Source organism: Pseudorasbora parva, chromosome 13 (genome assembly GCF_024679245.1).
Source record: "Pseudorasbora parva isolate DD20220531a chromosome 13, ASM2467924v1, whole genome shotgun sequence".
Taxonomy (NCBI): domain Eukaryota; kingdom Metazoa; phylum Chordata; class Actinopteri; order Cypriniformes; family Gobionidae; genus Pseudorasbora; species Pseudorasbora parva.
The window spans coordinates 22,549,279-22,565,067 of record NC_090184.1 but is presented as its reverse complement, the minus strand read 5'-3'; the positions used below and the strand labels follow the sequence as shown (position 1 = coordinate 22,565,067).

General features: G+C 39.0%; 1 protein-coding gene across 1 annotated transcript in view; it reads right to left on the bottom strand.

Annotated features, from left to right (window-relative positions):
- Positions 1–623: 623 nt before the first annotated feature.
- Positions 624–15,789, bottom strand: part of lmx1bb (LIM homeobox transcription factor 1, beta b) — a 95,693-nt gene continuing 80,527 nt past the window's right edge. The window contains exons 5-9 of the mRNA XM_067413499.1: positions 15,071–15,246; positions 13,605–13,682; positions 13,064–13,130; positions 7,771–7,926; positions 624–1,864 (exon numbers count right to left, since the gene is read on the bottom strand). Of these exons, the coding sequence (XP_067269600.1) occupies positions 1,707–1,864; positions 7,771–7,926; positions 13,064–13,130; positions 13,605–13,682; positions 15,071–15,246 (635 nt within the window). The 3' untranslated portion in view covers positions 624–1,706. The remainder of the gene's footprint in view (positions 1,865–7,770; positions 7,927–13,063; positions 13,131–13,604; positions 13,683–15,070; positions 15,247–15,789) is intronic.

Sequence of the window (15,789 nt, the reverse complement as noted above, 5' to 3'; positions counted from 1 at the left end):
GTGTGACAGATGGAATATGCATTGAAATGTGCAGACCATTATGCTTTTTTGTTTAGTCTGAGTGTGTTATTAATATTTTAGCTGTATCTCTAATATATATATATATATATATATATATATATATATATATATATATATATATATATATACATATATATATATATATATTTTTTTTTTTGAAGGGATCTTTTAAACTTAACTTTTAAGCTTATGAATAAATAGCTAAATTCCATTAATTAAAATATTATTTATAATATTAATTGATTATTATTTATTAAGTGATACATTTATCCCTTAATATCTAATCATTTATAAATACATATTAAATTACTTATAAATATTACAATAAAAATTTTTAAAAAATCAATATACGTAAAGGCAGTGTTTAAACAAACCAAACCATCAGCAAAATGGTGGATAAAAAAACATATTTAAACAAACCAAAATCTAATTTAAGTGACAAAAACAAAACACGATTACTAAAATTTTACCGGAAAGTAAAATACAAAAAGAAAATTTTAACTAAATCTATAATAGTATATTGATACTAAATATAATGATATATATACAGTATGTATTCAAATAGCTTTGTGGACGCTAGAAAATCAAGGAGAAATGGACTTTATTCATTCTACCAACAGACTTTGGCAAATTAGCAATCTTTGCATTTGGAAATGCATTTTTCGGCAATGTCAGGGCTGAATCAAATAAATAGCAAATTTTTTGTACATTGCTGTAATAAAGATACATTGTATTTCCTAATTAAAAGACATACAAGTATGGTGTGAAATTAATGCATCAGCTACTTAAACATGATTTTCTCCTTTTTAAATAAAGCTTTTCAGTTTCTTAAGTACCTTCAAAAGCATGTTTTAGTTAAATAAATAGAATGATCTCCATTTTTAACATGCACAACTGATTTGTTTGGGAAAAGTATATATACACATGGTTTTAGCTTTCAATGACAGTACCTTACCATCACACAAAAACACACCCACACACACACACACACACTCACACGTACAACCATTCAGGCCGAGGAGACTACAACACACACACTCACACTCAACTCATACTCAAACTCACTAACATACAAATGCACTATACATATCACCCCTCTAAGCTTTTCTACATTGTCTTTCAGAGGGCTAACCTATTAAAGTGATAAAAATGCAATGAAAGAGAGGAAATTATGAGTCCGAACATCACATTTCAACATCTGAACAACACAAGATTTTTTTTTCTCTTTTTTTTAAACGTAACAAATCACAAGAATATGGATTCATGCATTATGAGCTTTGTGTCTTGATCTTCTGCCTCTCCTGGCAGGAAATCATGAGTCGAGGCTTGATGCTTCAGTGACGTCGAACTGTACATCAATGCTCTTTTTCCACAAGTCGATGAGGATGAGGATAAGGTGAAATGCTACTTCTGAGAAAGTCATGTACAAACAATCTACATGTAACTAGAAAACAAATCTCAGCCTCAGGCGCCTGGGCGTCCAGAGCTGGCGCTTCACTGCAGAGAAATAAGGACCGTTAGACTTCAAGTTCACTTGTCTTTTCTGTTTTTGCCTGTTTGTCTATCTAAGATGTCTCGTCTTTAAGCTTAGTTGACGATTCCGTTGTATTTCCTTGATAGGCGGCGTCTGACTAGTGAGCTGCAGCGAGTGACCCACTCTTGCATTTCCTTGTCTGCTTAGGATTTCATGAAGCAAAGTAGGAGCTCTGCATGGAATAGAGTCGGTCGATGGGATTCCCCACTCTCGCTTGCATTGAGCCCGCCTCGGACGAGGCCAAGAAGCAGTCACTAAGGCTGGTCAACGAAGTGTCGCTGTCAATGTCGTGGAATATCGAGTCATTTCCTGTGGTCAGAAAAAAGAGAATGCAGGGTCAACGATATGATGCTTTTTTTGAATTCAGAAATATTTTAAAAAATCATACATACAATGACCTTAATACACCTCTTCTATGATGAGCATCTTTTTAATTCCCGCAATAAATGTAGTTATTATTATCATTAAATATTTTAATGCGGTGCAACCAACTCTGCAGATCATCATGAGCAATCTTCAAGTCTATATGTTTCGTAAAATTACAGATATTCTAATGTTTTTATGAAGAACAGGTTAGTTCAGATTGTAAAATGTCAAGTGGTGCGACTTTCCAAAAGCATAATGATATAAATGTCAACGTCTTTGGAAAATGAATGATCATAGATCCTTAAATTAAGTAACTTTTCAAATAAACAACTTTAAATTTATGACTGTTCAATTATGTATTTGTGTGGGATCCCACATTCCAGAAAATCCGATATTGTTAAACTGAATGGTTTCTCACTAACATCCGAGCTAATAGCAAATGTTTACTTCCGAGCTAATCTTCCCGCTCTATCATTTTCCTTGTGGGCACAGTTAGCTGTAATACGCTTTGCAGTACTTAATGACACCATTCCGCAAGACAGTGACAGGTTGATGGGCTATGGTTTTTTAATGAGCTGGCAATGTTGTCTGTCCCTGCTGTTCTCCCATAAAACCCAAGCTGGAGTGTGATGAGACCGGGGATTTGGGCCTTGCCATTCAGAAAGAATGAATGACAAGACACTTGGGACCTGTTTTTAGGCTGGCTGTGACCGATGTCTCCAGATTTATGTGGCTAATGCTTGAAGTTAATGTCAATAATACTGAGAACAATTGAAGTTGTGCAGAAACCGCCTCACTCTGAGGAATTAATGTTCGCTTACCCAAACGTTCTACCAAATTTTGCACATGTGACAAGCTCTCAGTGGTTTTGCGTTGTTTTGCTAGCAGACCTATGGATGCTTTCCCATGGTACAGTCATATAACTGCCCTGATAACATAATGAAGTAAAATAAAGCCTCATTAAAATGAATGAAAAACGTAATTATTGAAAAGGAAACTTGATCAGACAGTTTAAGATACTCTTCTAGAGAGGACCCTTGCAATCCCTCAAAAGCCTGTTAAAGGCACAATATGTAAGATTTTTTGATTCATATATCCAAAATATTTTTATATCCAATATATTTTTGATTTATATTCATATATGTTGTGTTGCCTTGCGTATTTACATCAACTTAAATGTTTAAATCCAGAAAAATAAGCAATTTTAACCAGGACATGGACCGTTTCTGTGCATCGTCTATCAATGACATACCCACGTTACCCTTGATTTCCAAAACCATGGAAACACCAAAAACGCTTCATCGACAGAAAACGAATCATTGTTTTATAGCTTAAAACAGTCTTATTGTTTAAATTCCATTTTCTTTATTTACCGCACATGTGCCATGTTTTACCATGCCTAATATCGATCTAACGTATTGCAGGGCTGGCAAAATGCCTGAAAAGCTAAATTCGAAATTCTTTAGAATTATATTTGAATTCTAAAGGCAATTCTAAATGTTAGAGGGAAAAATTACTGTATTGTCTCGAATCCCCACAAGAGGTCACAACAAGCAAATGTAACCCAAATTAAGCATAGCATCTTTTATTAAAATGAAATGAAATTCCATTTTTAAAGGGTCATGAAACCCCCCCTGCTGCAGCGGTGTTTTTTCACACCTTCGAGTTGAAAAGGCTTCTTAAAAGGGGAGTGGTCAACTGTGAAAAGGTGGGATGGTATTGTGTGGAAAGAGGGAATGGTTTGCATAAATAGGGGAGTGTCATATAGGTGCATTAAGATTAGCGATACCAACAGCGGCAGTTACAGCGGTTCTGAGACATGTTCTTGGTTCACGTTGGCATAGTTTACCACAGTGAGATTAAATGAGGGATGAGTACAGCGAATGAGAGAGATATGAGTGGCGTGCAGCAAAGATCGCAAATCATTCAGCTCTTCAAACCAGCATAATTCAGTGATAAATGAAAATAAATGTTATTGACGAAATATTTTGCAAACGTGATAAAACTATATTTTGTCCAAATATGCCCGCTGTTTGGCAAGATGAACAACGCGCTGACATGATAAGAGAACGTGAACCACCCACGAACATGCGATGCGACAGAGATGTGTAATTCTAGATTGGGGTAAAAGCGAAGGGGTTTGAGGCTTCATAGTCTCGACCGCGCATCTGAAGCACAGAGCGATGCATGCTGGGTTGCCGTGACGATCCGCGCTAGTCACTCGGCAGCTAAATCTATATTTGTCCAAATATGCACACTGTTTCACTAAGAGCCCGAACACATGCGGTTTAGTGCATGGCTGTGACCACAAATAAAACGGAGAGGACGTGGCTTTTGATTCTTGTTGATATTTCATCAAAAATATTGTTCATTAGTCTACAGATTGGTTATTTTGCACTCCTGACATAAATTAGATAGTCAACGCTTGCAGGTTCGGCGTGCGATTGCTCAAGTTAATTTTACTTTACAGAGCCTTTGTATCAAATGCTTCCACAGACGGTGCCGGTTACAGCTCGCTCGGCGCCCTTACGTTACTTCGTATCAGCACAACGCCTAGCTTTCCTCCGTGACTTTTCCGTGACTTTATTAACTAAATGATCTTGTATGCATACTACAGCGCAGGGATTGGACTGAATGAGCTTTATGTCATGAATATATATCGAGAATCGCTCGGAGCGGTTGACGTCAGCATGTCCCCAGCAGCCCATACTTGGGCCGAAAAGCACACGCAGACGTCAGCATTTGTGACATTGCTCCGACTAAGCTTTTCAAACCGGAAGACAGAAATCGCTCTTAAAAATGCAAAAATAACTATTTTCACATATGAATACCATTAATGAATACCCTTAGTGTTTTGTTAATGATGTGCAGATCTGTTTACATCTCAAAAAAAGTGTTTTGGGGTTTCATGACCCTTTAAAAGTGCATTCACTTTTCAAACAATTTTTATTAAATAAAATATAATTTTAATAATGAGCATGTAAGGAAAATTACGTAACAAAAGTGTATAACACTGCAAGTGCATCAGTAACCTGAGAAAACAAGTTTAACAGACAATGTAATGTGAACACAAAATAGCAAACTGACATTCAGAAACAATCCATTTCCACTCACTTAACATCAACATATTGTTAGTCAAAAACAGCAAATAGTCAATTTGACCTGCAGCGAGTGCTGAGCGTTTTTTGATGAGGTATTGTCAAGTCTGGGCCCAGCTGCGCAATATGTCGATACATACATAACGTTACCGCATGATTTTGCCCCAACTGAGGATTTTTTAGACTGGGTAAACTCAGCCTGATCTCCCGGCGATTTGGAAACCTATAAATTAATTTCTACTGCTTCTGTAACACGTTTGCGGGAACCAATCACAGACTGGCTTATCCACCTGGCGCGCTATTGGCGGGTTTAACACAATAACAGAAAGAGATGGGTTGTTGCCCGTTGATCACGCCTCTTGTGGTCTGATTGTTTGAAGGACTATCCAATCGCATACAGAGTTATTGGAATAATGCCAGTTGATCACGCCTCTGGTGCAGTAGAAAATACTAGGGGTGACCCAGAATAGTCAAAGATTCGATGCATCGATATGCGGGGCAGGATTCAACCACCGATCTCATGGTTGAATCTTCAAGGGTGTTATGAAACGAGGATCATACCATTTTGGCAATATGGGGTGCTCACTATTTTCAAGACAGGGCGCGACGTGGCACGGCACTGTGCTTCGCGTCAGGTGTCCGACCCCTTTTAAGGGCTCTGGTGCGAAGCTCAGTGCCGCGCAGTGCCTTTAAAATTCGAACACATTCAATGAGTGTACACACACCGGCGGCAGCATTCGGCGCCTGTCCGCAACGACTCAGGAAGAGGTTTAAAATCCTGCCGCACCACAGTGCCATATCAAGGTTTTATATTCAATTTATATTATATTTCCCTCAAATTGTCAATGTACATACTGATTTCACCCTGTGCTACAAGATACACTCATCGTGCATCTCTTTTATCAGAAGTCGATTCAAAATTGAGCTAGCGTGTATATGTGCGCTGAGCTTCGCGTCCGGTGTGCGACCCCCTTTAGGCACAATCGGCTTAAGAACGTGCATGTAAACGCACTCAATGTGTTCTTTTCCTCTCTAGACAGGTATTTGTTTAGGTTTATTTATCAAAATTTTCTTTTATATATTTGTGTGATGTTCTGTATTTAAATCGTGGCTGAAACATGCTATGAGAAAATGGTTTACGAATGTTTATCCACCCCATTACCTTTTATTTAAACCTAAATAAGAAAGCCATTGTCAGTTCGTCTGTCAGTTGGCAGGCAGTTTTGGTCGCTTTATTAAAAGTTGTTGCTGTGTGCAGTGTGTAAAGGAAAATAAAAATAGTTTTATCCTCCTGCTGACAAGTGTCGTGCCCCTCCCAACCCATTCAGACACACATAGATGATTCGACTATCGGCCGACCATAGAGAGATCCGACAATTCTGATTCGAATGTGTAATTCCTTAGTCGAGGACATTCCTAGAAAATACAGAGCAGACTCTCCAGACCAATGTTCAGTCTTAAATTGAGCTTGGTCTGGTGATACCAAGACAAATTCATTTTGTCAGCAGTAGCATATCTTCTCTTTCATTTATATCCATCTCATGCTCTAAAGCCCTGATTGCTTTCTGCACTGCTCTGTGCCTGACTGTACACGCAAACATTTCCTCTCTAAGTCCCGGGTCCTCATTGTTTTTTTCTCTCCTTTTTCAAATTAACAACACAGCCTCACCGCGCTGTACTGGATAAACACACCGCATCAGTTATGTCATCATCATGTCTCGCGCGCCTCTACCAAGAATTTTTGCATTCGAATGTGCTTTTTTGTTGTTGTTGTAAATTCGAAGAATATTCGAAATTCTAATTTTTGTTTGACACCCCTACTACAGTGTCTCATAGTAGCTGCTGAGCAAATGCACACTTTCAAACTTTCAAAACACTCCCATGTATCTAATATGATAAAACAGCGCTGCGTTAACATGCGCAAGACTGGAACAAGCAGAAGCTTGTTCTCTCAAGCCGTGTGTTGTGCGCCTCAACATGCATACGTCATACTACAATAACGTTAATAAATCTTTCATACATTAGCTCATCCATGAATATGATTTCTGCCCAAGAAATCCTTTTTCTGGTGGAAAGGCCCTTTTCCACCGTCTGTACAGGGCAAGACAACAACTCTAACTTTTGTTTTGAATAAGTGACCTCTAGTGGCGAAAATTACATATTGTGCCTTTAAAGAGCACACATTTCTTAAAATTGTAGGTAATTGAACGTTTTTATGAAGGAAAGGTGAGTTGTCCGTGTGCAATTCTCCAAAAAACGTAATGACATTTATGAATTCATAATCGATGCTATTTGTTTGTTGACAAATGCACATGTGGCTAGCTAGGTCTCAATGGTTTTGCTCATTGCGTTGTTTTGCTAGCAGACCCATGCTTTCCCATGGTACTTAGAGCGTCAGTCATCATGGTTAACCATTGTTGTTTTTACATGCCGCACCACAGATCATCGTTCGGCTCTTTACCAAACATCCAATAGGCTGTGTCACACAGCATAACAGACTACACCATTAATCCCTACGAGACCCCGAGTGAATAAACCGAACGGGTAGCTCTGGGAACAGTGGAAGGGGCGAGTATGGTTTAGAAACACGCTGAATTCATTTGGAAGGAATACTTCAAAATAAAGTGGTGTGCTTGCGTAATCTCATGAGGAAAGAAGGGTGGTGTGGTCGCATTCTGTGAACCTTGTGGTCCAAACACATGCCCCAGCTTCAGGGAGCAAACATGACAGAGCTCATGGGTTGATGCTCACCATATGGGTTCATGTGGTCACCGGGCATTTGAGGAGGGGTGAGGCCCTGCTGGAAGGGATCGGTGCTGTAACCATTTTCCATGGCAACCATCTGCTGGGCTGGAGCCAATGGCGTGTAGGAGTTCATCATTCCCTCCATTCGATTGGACATCACCTCTGGAGAGAGAGAGAGAGAGAGGGAGAGATAGAGAGAGAGAGAGAGAGAGAGAGAGAGAGAGAGAGAGAGAGAGAGAGAGAGAGAGAGAGAGAGAGAGAGAGAGAGAGAGAGAGAGAGAGAGAGAGAGAGAGAGAGAGAGAGAGAGAGAGAGAGAGAAAAAGAAGACATTGATCAACCCGTGCGACATTCTCACGGTAGAGATGACTGACATCATCTCTGCAAACTGGAGACCATAGTTAGTTTAACAACTGTACATAATGCAAAACATTAATGCTTCGTATAGTAAGAATTGTTCTTTCTGTGGATTGGGTTTCTCCAAAAATCAAGGCTGGGTCTGGTATCTGGCCTCGAAATCAAGTTGAATTTCATGAAAACCAACAAACAAGAAACATTCTCGTTCTGTAGTGGGAGAAGACACTGTGACACCAGCCCTACAGGGCAGTACTCTATGAGTCACACACAATGCTGAGGGCTAGGAATGACTCTTGTGGCTTCCAGTCTGGAGCCCACCATCTCAGCCCTCTGCTTTTGAGTGGTGAGCTTTTGCAAGAAAGATGTCTGCAATTCATTTCTACAGGCTTCCACAATTTTCCATTACATCTTCTACTCTGATGCAAAGACATCTGATGTTGAGTTTCACCACAATGACACTTTTCTAACCCATAATCCAGGATTTTTCTGAGTATTATAAAATAAAAGGATAGATAAACGAGGGCTTTTTTTCACCAAATCAAAAGTGATCCAACCAACATGCAGATAAAAAACATAAAGCAGGAAATTATGTCATAGAGAGGAGCCCTGCAGACCCCATGGCTGCATCCAAAATCGTATACTCTCTTGAGAAGGTACTTACTTTGAACAAGTAATTACTTCATGACTGCTAAAAATGATTATTTCAATGTTTCAAAGTACGTTCTATATATGCCATCTCCAAATCCTCTTCTGTGGCCTAATGGGATAGTAAAATATCCATATGTTGACCTTTCTATGAAAAGACAATACCAGTTCAGAAATGTAATGTGTGCAATTCTGCAAAAACTTAATCATATAGATCAATAATCCATGATTTCTTTTCATAACCATCCAAAAAGTATGTCTATGAAAAAAAACATTTATTTTCTTTCTGTCTGTGTCCTACATACATAAAGTTGTAAGACGTCTGAAACTCTTTTAAATACCTTTGAACCACAACATGATGCAGCAAAGTCTTTTCTAGAATTTTTTCACACCAATCACCGGCCCCATAACTGAAGCTATTGGAAAGCTGACACTTCTAACCAAGACAGATAGGATTTACGATAACAAATATAACGATGTATTAACCGTGGGGCTCCATCGGATGACATATTCCAGCCCAATTCCATGATTCATGACATCATGGACTCGCCTTGGTATTTCCCAAAGGGGAGTCTGACTTCACAAGACTTCTCAGTATCTCAGACCACCAGAATAGTTCATCTACACCTAGCTGTCTCTCTCGGGTGTCCCCATCACCCTATCATTTCCCTTCGTTTCTCTGAGAAAACATTTCTATTGGTTCATGGGGGTAGGGTTCATGGCCAAAGATGGATCACTATCTGACTTGAGTTATCCCATTAAATGTGACACAGCCAAAGGCCACAAAAGTGCTGAAGCAAACGCAGAGAAACTAGTGTCAATGTGATGACTTTACACTTCTGATGTTCGCCAGTGATCTTTTTGCTCTGCACAGCAGAGTCAAAGCTCCATAAATGAATGCATCGTGAGAATAGTCCAACATCGGTCTATAAAATAAAAGTATTATTGCTTGTGGTTTATCACTGAAGATGATTCAATGATCGTCTGGATTATGGCTTTGCAGGAGAGCATGCACAAGGGGTTCTGTTCAGCAATAAAATGTCAATATAAACCCTCAGTTTTCCACAAAACAAAGATAGGAAGACGCGCTGGTATCTCAAAGAACAAAACACGTGTTTATATGTCTCTTTAAGGATTTAAAATGTAAATAAAAGGGGTCTTAAGCAATATTACTAGCCACATACATTCAATAGAAGTAACACGCTTGATTATTAAAATTTAGATTAGCTTAGCTTTAAGGATATAAAATGTAAACAGATGTTGTGCTAACATTAAATGCAAGGTCTTAAAATCATTAAGCAATGCTGTGTTATACATACAGTTTTAAATGTTGTGATTATTCAAATGTAAGCTTTAATAAGGCATATATTTTATCCAACACAGCCATAAGAGGAAAATGTTCTCTGTATTCAAACTTTATCTCTAAAATATAACTGCATTATGATGATTTCCACAGTCTCTAAAGAGAAAAAAATAAATATGACTGATGGAGGTATGGACTCCACTGCCTTACAACAAATATTTGTACAGGAATTAAGACTCTTGAGCTGTAGAGGAAACATTTGTCCTCCTCCGTAGCGCTTGGAATAATATTCTTCACATTTCTATTTTCCAGACAGTCTCATCCAAACTCATCTGTTACAGAAGCTCAGTTGGATCGTCTCAACAACATATTAACTGTCGAAAAGACACTTACTTGACGGATTAGGTCTTGAACACTCGAAAATGAAAAGCCTTGTTGCATTGCTAAAAAAAATAGTATTAATACATGGACCGTCGCCAAGCATGATCAGCAACAGATTGTCTTAAAAACATGAAGGCCGTGAACTCCATGAGTGTGAATATCACAGACAAAAGGTGGCTCATCTTTTGCGCCCGGCTGCATGGCAACTTGAGACAACCGCTTTACTGAAACTAGAATGCTGGGTGACTTCCAGCAGAGGAGGGAACGGGAAAGTGGAGGCAACTTCAATGCGCTTATGTTGTAAATGAATTCATCCACCTCCACACTTCCTCCCTCACACAAGGGCTGCACTCGTTTTTCCACCTAATCTGCAGCGACCAGAGGTCAGAGTCTGTGTCGCTCGCCCTGTTTTTGGGAGGATGGACACAACTCACATAGCAAGGGATGATGTGGAAGGAGGTCAGTTGGCAAACCTCACGTTCTACCCTCAGATATACTTTCAAACATTGAACTTTGACCAGATACAACCAGATGGAGTAAAACGCCCTATAAAAAGCCTGCATGGAATCTGCGCTCGCTGAAATCCACTTTAAGTGAAGAAAAATTGTAATTCTACAAGTTCTTTCATGACAACTCTCGGAGAGATTTGGTCTTAGCAGAATAGATCTGCTACGCTGCTGCAGAGCAAGTACAGATACTTGCTACTGACAATACATTCACAGACATTATGCTTCTGCTGCACATACTCTAACACACTATACATGCAATAACCCCGATCTATACAGGTGGAGCTGGGGAAGGTGGGGGGTTTCTGAAAGTGCACTGCAGACTACTAACAGCAAACAATGCCAATTATTTGGATGTTTAGCAGCAATCTCATTGGCTGCTGATACCTCAGCAACCAATCAGTGACACTACGTAGATAACAACATGATCACTAACAATTTGAGTTAAAGGTGCACAATGTAGGATTTTTGCAGTAAAATATCCAAAAACTACTAGGCCAGTGTTATATATTTTGTTTAGTTGAGTTCTTACAATATCCCAAATGTTTCCAACTATTTGTAAATTGTGAGAAAATTGCTATTTTAACCAAGGAACCGGGACGTCTGAAGGAGTCGCCTGTCAATTGCGTCATATCTGCGTTACCCTCGATTTCTGATTTATTTGTCAGAAATGCTTTACTCTCACTGCAGTGTGAACAAGTGTCACAGCAGCCGCTGAGCGAACACACAGAGTAACGTCATAACATCATTTTAAACACACTTAAATGTATCTAATATGATAAACAGAGCTGCGCTACCTCATACTCATGACCAAAAAGCGGAAATGGCGCAGGCGACTGTGTCCCGTCATAATAAAAGTCCCGCATCTCGCGAGCCGTGTGTTGCATAACAATCGCTCCAGCGGCCTTGCTCAGCTTTCTCAACACTCGGTCCTGCTCTGCTTCATACTACAGTAACGTTAATAATCGTACCCATGAACATGATTTCTGCCCGAGTCCTATCCCGATTCTTTTCCACTGAGGTAAATACTGCATGTCCCAAGATTATGTGCTCAAACTCGCCGTCATCAAACTACACCTTTGTTTTGAATAGGCGCCCTCTAGTGGACGGGAAAATGACATAGTGCAGCTTGCAAGGATCTGCGCCTGCAACATCTAGTTTCATGACAACTTTGTATTTCTACAAACGTGTGCTTTTAATAAATGTTTTGGCTAATCTGACAGTAGCATGTTCATATGCATTTAAAACATTTTAAAGGCCCACTGAAGTGCCTTGAAACGCACAGCATTATTGTGTTGACGTAATTTCCCCTGAAACAGGAAGACAGGGCGTGACCTATCAAACAGCCCCTCCCCTTTTTTAAAACAGCCAATAGCATTTCGTTAGTATCACAGTTTGACTAGAGCCCTTCAGCTCGGAAAAGCCACAGTTTCCTCCTAATCTCTAACCGTTTCTCATCATAATCTCCTCCATATCACTTTGGAATACAACATTCTGTGCAGAATTCAAATGGGTCAGATGTTTTGTCTGTGCCGACTCGCCCATATGATCCGCTCTGCGCTCTCATGTCTCTGGACTGGAGCAGAATGTGTGCGTGTGCTGCATGTAAAACTAATGTGAAACCAGACTTCATTCGCCTCAACTGAAAGCATATTTACACTGTCTGAATCGTTCCCTATGCCCTATATAGTGCATTCACCATGTAGAAAATAGTAAATGTGTGAACAAGTGACCAATTTCAGCCAGTGGGGGTGGGATGCTTCAGATTCTAGAGAGCATTTGATTGGAGAGAAGATGTGTGACAAGAAGCTGAAGTACGTGGTGATGTCATAAATATCCATGATACATTTTAGAGGAAGTGAGAGACTGTATGTTTTGAATACTATCTCCCTAATGTGAATCTTGTCATTGTTTTGGAACACAACAGCTTATTCATAGGCTTAAGGCTAACTTAAATAGTAAAATAATTTAAATGAATTCCACACAATTACAAAAATGCAACACAACGTCTGGAGATTGGAGATAAATGCTATTTATGTTTGTTGATTTCCAAGGAATCTTCTTTCGGACTGATCTGGTTGCCTTCAGGTTCATATTAGGACATTTTACCTTGGCCAAGCCTTTGGGAGTTCTGCTGCTCCTGTTGCTGCTGCTGTCTCCGCGCCAACTTCTTCATCTGAAAAAATAACGATAAAAGCACAATCAGAAAACTTTCGCGACTCCCCAGACCAACTCTCGGCTATCTAAAGAGAGATGCTCCTTGTTGTTCACCTCTGCTTGAACTACGCCAAGCCTGATCTGGCTGCATTATATTATCCACAGCCTTTTGAAGATAAAATCAGTGCTCTGAGGTGGGTTTCAGACGCTAACGTAAGAGCAGGATGGATGTGAATACATCTCTCTCGAACTCTTGGGGAGTTTTTTGTGGAATGCGTCGAGAGGTTAAGCTTCAGGCAGATAGCGACTGAGATTTGCTGTCTCGAGCCTCACTCGCTCTTTCCCTTTTGGCAGCGGTTGCGAGGACTTTAGTGCGTTGTTGGAGGATTACTTGCAAATTGTTGTGTTATCTGGTCCTTGGATGTACATTATCAGGTTTGCGCGGGTAATACTGGATGATTAATAAGGTATAGTGTGCAGGGTCTAGACTCACCTTAGCTCTTTGGTTCTGGAACCACACTTGAACCACGCGCACGCTCAGGCCCGTCTCTGCAGCCAGCGTCTCTCTTACCTAGATTACCCACAAAAAATGTATTCATGTCTTTAGTGAAAACCCATTTCTCGAGTGTTGTGACTTCATCTCAAACAATGTGACTGGATATCTTGCAATTGCAACTTGTTTTGTTAGTACAACTTGACCTCACAACTTCATATCTCACAATTGCATCTTGATATTTCACAATTGTTACTTTTAATAACATTTTGTTTTACGGTGTCATTGTCACATATGTTACATGTAGTTACTATAGTAATAACTATAAATTATGCATAAATACATGCAACGAACCCTAAACCAAACAAAACCGTAATCCTAACCCTATAGTAAGTAGATGTAATTACTTAATACTCAATACTTAAATGTATAATTACAGTGTAACAAAGACACATAAACATTAAGTGTAACCCTACTTTTTCTTGTTAATTTGAATATTTATTGCAATGTGACTTGACAGTTACTATATATTCTCAAAATATTAATTAATTAAAACTCTTAACTTACACATTATTTCATGCAATTGCGACTATCTCTTACATATGTTACAATGCGACTTTTATATCTCACAATTCGTACAGCATATCTTGTAATTTTGACTTTTCTCAAAAGTGTGACTTCATATCTTACAATTTTATTTCATGTAATCGCAACTTGATATCTCATAATTGTGACTTAATATCTCACAACTGTGATTTTATTTCTTTAAAATAATACTATTTCTTACAATTACAACTTTAGGGTAACATTTTATTTTATAGTGTCATTGTTACACGTTACATCTCGTTACTGTAGTATTAACTATAAATGATGAACAATTACATACAATTAACCCAAAACCAGCCCCTCATCCTAACCCCAACCCTATAGCAAGTACATGCAGTTAATTATTTTTACTCAGTACTTAAATTAATAAATACACTGTAGTACTGACGCCTTAAAATAAAGTGTAACCCAACTTTATTATGCTATGATGCAGTGTGACTATATATCACAACTGCAACTGACAATTTAAATCGCAAAGCATAATTGGGACTATATACAAACTGCAACTTAAAGGGATAGTTCACCCTAAAATGAAAAGTTGCTGTTTATCTGCTTACCCCCTCAGGGCATCTAAAGTGTGTTTGTTTCTTCAGTGGAACACAAATTAAATGTTTTAATTCTAACCGTTGCTCGTATAATACATGTCAATGGGGTTATACAAGCAATGGTTGGAGTTAATAATCTTAATTTGTGTTCTATTGAAGAAACAAACACACCTACATTTTGAATGCCCTGGGGGTAAGCAGATAATCATCAACTTTTAATTTTTGGGAGAACAATCGCTTTAATATCTCACAATGAGACTTTTTCTTATTTGAAACTTTATCTCATAAGTTTTTGTTTTATCTAGAGGAACTCACCTTCCGGCAGGGTTTGGAAGACACCTCAAATGACGCTTTGAAGGCGCGTCTCTGCTGCGTGGTGAGGATGGTACGTGGCCGCTTGGGTCTTCTCGGGTCTTTCCCATCATCTCCCTTCCCAGTGCCTCCTGAGCCCTTCTCCGGCTTGATATCCAGTTCCTCATCTTCGCTTTTCTCTGGAAAAGAAATCCATCATTCACAAGAATCAGTATTTACTTTTAAAACTCTGCAACTTTTTGACAACCTACTGATGGATAGATGTTTTTGTTCTTTTCAATTTTAGGAGATTCAGTCACAGTGCATCCATAATGAAAGGAGACACATGTGGTTTTAATACTTTTGTTATCAATTTATTAGTGCACGAGTGGGCCACATCCACGGCAAGACTGCAGCCCTTACTGTGAAGTATGTGAATTTGTCATTGGACTGGACGTCGTGTCATTTAAAATTAATAGCGCACGGCTTTGGCTGTTTTACACTATATAAATCTTTGATAAGAATCCAACACACAGCGGATACGATGTTTTGGGGAAGGTATGAAAGTGGAGTACATATGGGAAATGAGGTCTAATATCCAAGGGAAGTGAAACAGATAGCAAAACCGCAAATTCAAACAGTGAACATGCTCACAGAAGGAACATGAGGCAAAAAAAGTCAAATCTATGTGAGCACAATTTAAGCTCACCGATCCATGAAGTTCAATTCAATATCTCGCCTCA